Genomic DNA, 6397 nt, shown 5'->3' on the forward strand with positions numbered 1-6397 from the left:
GCCCGGTCGGACCTGTTGTGTTGCTGCAGGTTCTTCTTAATCAGGTTTTCCTCGTCAGATGAGTCGGATCTGTAAAGAAACGTTACACGGACCAGGAGGAAACAACAACAGCTCTCGTAGCTCCTTCACCTGAAAGTATCATTTAATGAATACATTCATTTGAATTAAGTTTCTTTATGTTCAGTTTGATGTTGTGACATCACTGTGTTAATGTTCTGGTCGGGGTCAGTGAAACATGATAGCACCTGGTTCTGTCTCCACGAACAGCCTGAAATCGTCCCGATGTCTCATCAACAGCATCCAGTGGTTCACACGTACAGATGTGGAAACAGTCCTAACAGTGGTCATGGCCTCCACCCATCTCTGAACAATGACACAAACACACCTGAACATGTGAACAGGTGTTAATGTTTTTAAATGTCTTCAGTGGCTTTGATGAGTTGTTCTGCCGCTGCTGGACCGTGTGGCTGATCCAGATGATTCTGGTCAGTGCGATCACGTCGTTGTTGGTTTTGTTTTGTTTCTTGGGATTTGATGACAATGAGAGTGAAACCAGACCTCGTGTTTTATAATAGACAAGTGAGATTAAAGTGATTGAGCCTGTTTGAGCTGTGACTCAGTAGAAAGTGTCTCCGCCTGCAGCTGGATGTGAAACCTGAGCTCCGGCCTCCTTCAGGAAACTGTCGAGGAAAAGCTGAAACAGAAATCAGCAGCTCACCTGTGGGATGTGTCGACTCATTAGCTGTTTTGAGGTGAGCCAAGCTGTCGGGTTCTGCGAGAACGTGGCGGTGAGGCCGTTCCCCCGGATTGAGTTTCAGCCGGCCGGCCTCTTTAATGACCCCTTTCCCTGTCCGACAGCGAGCCCGCCGACAGCAGCGAGCCTGTGATCCGGACCGGCCCTCCTTTCACATTCCTGTCTAACTGAAAGAGCCTCAATCTGTCGGACATCTGCAGCCCTCACACCTTGTCATTAGAGATAGACCACTCGGTCGGCCCGCCTCGGACACTTCTCGCTCCCGACTTTCCCTCGGCCCCGGCTCGCCCTCGGGGGACCCGGGTAGGGCCGGGACCCTGTGTTAGGACCCCCCAGGGAGGAGAAACCCTACCATCGTTACCTGTGGGGGGCGGATCAGGGTGGAGGAGGCGAGGGGGGGTCTCCAGAGAGCTGCCCGCCTCCTTTTGTTCCTGAGAAGAGAGGGAGCTGGAGGAGGACGGTCGGACTGGTTTAACTGGTAACTGAGCTAAAGACTGACGAGGCCGTCAGACAGACTGGAAACTTTAACAAGTCCTGTCTCACTCAGGAGCGTCGCTGTGTGATGAGGACGTGAAGAACCCAGTTCAAACCATCTGCAACGTGTTATTACAGGCTGAGGATCAGCAGTCAGAGCAGAGATTACACCAGGTTATTCATCCCCAGAACTCAGAGACTGCCGTGGTTACGTCTTCACACAGACCCGTCTCCACCACGTCTTTACACAGACCCGTCTCCACCACGTCTTTACACAGACCCGTCTCCACCACGTCTTTACACAGACCCGTCTCCACCACGTCTTTACACAGACCCGTCTCCACCACGTCTTCACAGAGACCCGTCTCCACCACGTCTTCACACAGACCCGTCTCCACCACGTCTTTACAGAGACCCGTCTCCACCACGTCTTCACACAGACCCGTCTCCACCACGTCTTTACACAGACCCGTCTCCACCACGTCTTCACACAGACCCGTCTCCACCACGTCTTTACAGAGACCCGTCTCCACCACGTCTTCACACAGACCCGTCTCCACCACGTCTTTACACAGACCCGTCTCCACCACGTCTTCACACAGACCCGTCTCCACCACGTCTTTACACAGACCCGTCTCCACCACGTCTTCACACAGACCCGTCTCCACCACGTCTTTACAGAGACCCGTCTCCACCACGTCTTCACACAGACCCGTCTCCACCACGTCTTTACACAGACCCGTCTCCACCACGTCTTTACAGAGACCATATTATAATGATATATTATATTTTTTGGAGACAAGGTGAACATCTGAAGTGGAGTGTGAATGTAGATGTGAGGTGTCAAATAAACGACTCAGACTCGTCTGTGAATCTTTTTTTGTCTATTAGTCTTTTCAGTCAGTTACAGTTTCTCTGTCACATTCTGTACACGATCATATAAACACGTCAGCAGAGTGGCAGCCATGTTCTGCACCCAGCTCACAACACAACAAACAAAAGACAACAGAAATGTTGATGCTCATCACGCGTCGAAGAAACTAACATGTAGGCATGTCACATGTTTCAAAGATACATTTGTGAAAACATTTTCACAATGAATATAAAGAACATTTTACATGTTAATCAATGTTAATTCATCAATTCATTAATTCTTCTTTATATCATCAGGAGGAGACGATGGCTGAGCCTGACTTTACATCAGGAGGAGATGATGGCTGAGCCTGACTTTATATCATCGGGAGGAGATGATGGCTGAGCCTGACTTTATATCATCGGGAGGAGATGATGGCTGAGCCTGACTTTATATCATCAGGAGGAGACGATGGCTGAGCCTGACTTTATATCATCAGGAGGAGACGATGAATGAGCCTGACTTTATATCATCAGGAGGAGACGATGGCTGAGCCTGACTTTATATCATCAGGAGGAGATGATGGCTGAGCCTGACTTTATATCCTCAGGAGGAGACGATGACTGAGCCTGACTTTATATCCTCAGGAGGAGATGATGGCTGAGCCTGACTTTATATCCTCAGGAGGAGACGATGACTGAGCCTGACTTTATATCATCAGGAGGAGATGATGACTGAGCCTTTGATTATCAAAAATCATAAAATTATTGTTAAAAAGTGCTCTGTGTTTAGTTGGTAAGCTAGCTAGATGTTGCTTACATGCTACTATTTAACACATTACAATACTGCTGTAGATTAGATCCACTTATTTAAATGAATATTGCTGCAAAATATATTTTAAAACCTTTTTACACTAATTTGTACCAATTAGCTGGTAAACAGCGTTAGCTACAGCATGTTCAGCTACATGTCCTTGAACTGACATTGATTTACTGTATTTTTCTGTAATCACACAGAAACAGTTTCCTGAATTCTGACAATAATCTGCTAAAATCAGAGCATCTATTGTTTTTTCTTGTGAGGCAGTTTTCACTTTGTGGCACCATGTTGGACTGCATCTTATTTAACATTTAATATATTTAACAAGCGACACAAAGACGTTTTTTGTGGCAGTTTCACAGACAAACAGACATTTTCTAGGCTGTTAATATTTAATGTTTCAGTCACAGTTGGTTAGTCTTGTATTCTGAACTTCCTGATGAGTTCAGTAATGTTGAACAAAATGCGTCGCAGCTTCTCCAAAATCTGAACGAGGTCCTTTCTGACGGCAGGATCGTGTTTTAACAAACAAAAGCAAAATATCAGAAGAAAATCAAAATATCATATCAAGGTCTTTGAGGGAAGTTGAAGAACTGACTGTATCTGTTCCCCGAGAGTCTTTTAAGAACTTTGTCCTGCTTCACCGACGGCCCAGAAAGTCTAACACGTCAGCTACAAGTTCAACATGGGCTTGAAGTCCGAAAAGTTTTTACATCTATTCTGTTAAAAACAACCCAAAGCATGGAGCTTTATCTGGGATCCTTTTGAAGGACGACCATCCAGCTGCTTATGGTCCTTGTCTGGGCACCCAGGTGAAGTTCCACCTTCCCTCGGGGTCCTTCCTGACGAAGGCTTGTCCCTGGGGGAAGCTGTGGGTCTTGACGCTGCTGGACGGGCTGAGGGACATACTGAACGCCAAATCAGTGCGGCTGCGAGGCGGCTGAGGCGGCTGAGGTCCGACTGACGGACTCATTGTGCTGCAGACGGGAGTCCAGAGCCGGTTCATGACAGGACTGGAGGACGAGGTCGGGGAGTTGAGGACACTTTCTCCTGGTGGACTGAGCTGGAGTTTGTCCTGTGGTGGTGTCCAGTAAACAGGATGTTTTTCCCGATTTCCCTCCAGAGTTTGGACTCGACTGATGGGACCGGTCTCAGCTCGGTCTGGGGACTGGGTGAAGGCTGGTTCATCTTCTGGAGACTGAAAGACGGGTAATGTGTTGTAGCTCCTGATCACAGACTGTCCTGTTAGTCCGGAGGCAGTGAAGTCAGAGTGCTGACCTGGCGACGTTCTGCAGTTCTGAGGTGACTCGGCTGGATTACCACTGTTTGGTTCTGCAGGACTGAACCTGTACTCATGTTGGCTGTGGACAGAAGACGGCGTAGAGGTGGCGACTGGGCTGAAAGAGGAGTTGAGGGTACACTCAGAAGATGAAGAAGAGCTGACAGCAGAATCATAAACTGAACTGCTGAGGCTGAAACCAGTCAAGGAGGAGGAGCTGTCAGACGTGTCGATGGTGTCTCGGTCCTTCAGGCCCAGCGTTCGTAGAACCCACAGGTCCAGGTTTGGTTCTGAGGACGAGGACGTCTCGGAGGACTCGGAGCAGAACTCAGCTGTCAGGTTCCTGCAGACTCTCTTGCTGAGCTGCTGGGAGGTTTGGAGGTGATGACTGCAGTTCTGGAGAGGTCCATTGTCCATGAACAGCAGGTTTCTCTTCAGCTTCCTCCGCCCAGCAGCAGTGAGCTTCTGTGAGGAGAGAAGGAAGACAAAGGGAAAGGTTTTATCAACCTGACTCCTGCCTCAGGACATTCATTAGACCGACTGTTAGCTGGACAGAAACTGTTTGAAGTTGAGGAAGGTGGATTTTTAAATGGACATGTATGATGTGGACCAGTGGCTTCGTCCTGGATTAAAACATGTAGCTAATGTTTGATGGCATCCTGCTGTTCCAGCTGAGTTTGAGCTGTGCTGGTGGTTCTTGCAGTATCAGGTTGTGATCTCGGGGCTTCTGCAGACTTGGATTACAGCAGACTGTATGGAGACATTTGATGTTTTTTAAGGAGACATTAACACTAAGCAGAATCCAGGTGACTCCGGGTGTTTATTCCTCCAGGTCCGGCTCTGCACCTGACTCTGAGTGTACTCCCAGAGTCACCTGGATTCTGCCGAGTGTTGTTAGTGTTGCTCCTGCAGACTGTGATCACAGCAGACGAGCTGCATGGAGACATCTGATGTTTAAATCATCTCCAGCTGCTTCAGGTGTTCAGCAGAACGCTGCAACTCTGTTTTACTGTGAAGCTCCAGAAATGTTCTGTGGACTACGAGACTTCACCTGAGTTTATATCATCAGGAGGAGACGATGACTGAGCCTGACTTTATATCATCAGGAGGAGACGATGACTGAGCCTGACTTTATATCATCAGGAGGAGATGATGGCTGAGCCTGACTTTATATCATCAGGAGGAGACGATGACTGAGCCTGACTTTATATCATCAGGAGGAGACGATGGCTGAGCCTGACTTTATATCATGAGGAGGAGACGATGACTTTACATTACATTTTGGGTGAACTGTTCCTTTAAAGCTGGGGTATCTCAGCCCTGCTGCTCTGATCTCTGTTTCTCTGTGAACAGCTCTGATAGTGAACAGACCTTCGCCTTCTGTTCCAGGTTTCTGACAAAAGACGAGTTGAAGAACTCTCTGAGTTTGTTGTTCTCGTCCTGCAGTCGGGCCAGCTCCTCCTCTCTCTGCAGCAGCGTGTCCTGCAGCTGAGGAAAGGTTCAGAACACATTACTCTCTCTAGAACTGGTTCCTCTGAGCTCCTCCTGACTCAAACACCTGGTTGTTCTGATTCATGTTCTCACCTGTTTGTTTCTCTGCAGGTGAGGTGACAGCTGCTCTGTCCACATCAGGCCAGCAGGTGGAGAGCTGTTAAAAACACACTGCGACTCTGACACACACACACACACACACACACACACACACATACACAGGACAGGGTAATGTTACTTTTAATGTGTAATCTGATTACATCATGCTCTGTATGTGTATGAATGCAGTACTCATGATACCACAGGGAAAAATGGGGGCGTACACTTATATTTGTATTAAGATATAAATATAACCAGGCTTGTGTCTCTCAGCTGTACCACTGTAACAGTACACTACACAGTACTATAATACTCCATTACAATTAAAGTCCAGCATGTCACCTCAGTCAAAGTACAGAAGTGTTATTATCCAGTGGTGGAAGAAGTACTCAGATCTTTTACTCAAGTACAAGTTCTTCATAATGTTCGTATATGAAACTGCATTAATGTTCTTCTGCTCTCTGAACTTGTCGTGTACTGTGTGTATTTCCTGTGAGCAGCCTCTAGTGGTGGTCGGAGGAGCTGCAGCCTGTCGTTGGTGACGAGGAGGAAACGAGAAGATGAATGTGAATATGAATCAGATCTGTGATGTGAGACAGTGTCGCTGTGATGAACGAGTCGCTGCCTG

General features: G+C 47.7%; 1 protein-coding gene across 1 annotated transcript in view; it reads right to left on the reverse strand.

The window, feature by feature from the left end:
* Positions 1 to 2981: 2981 nt before the first annotated feature.
* The window catches only part of gmnc (geminin coiled-coil domain containing), a 6600-nt gene continuing 3184 nt past the window's right edge, over positions 2982 to 6397 (reverse strand). The window contains exons 3-5 of the mRNA XM_084350966.1: positions 5764 to 5849; positions 5551 to 5667; positions 2982 to 4644 (exon numbers count right to left, since the gene is read on the reverse strand). Coding sequence (XP_084207092.1) covers positions 3688 to 4644; positions 5551 to 5667; positions 5764 to 5849 — 1160 coding nt within the window. The 3' untranslated portion in view covers positions 2982 to 3687. The remainder of the gene's footprint in view (positions 4645 to 5550; positions 5668 to 5763; positions 5850 to 6397) is intronic.

Source organism: Pagrus pagrus (assembly GCF_965226575.1).
Source record: "Pagrus pagrus genome assembly, chromosome: 4".
NCBI classification, from domain to species: Eukaryota; Metazoa; Chordata; class Actinopteri; order Spariformes; family Sparidae; genus Pagrus; species Pagrus pagrus.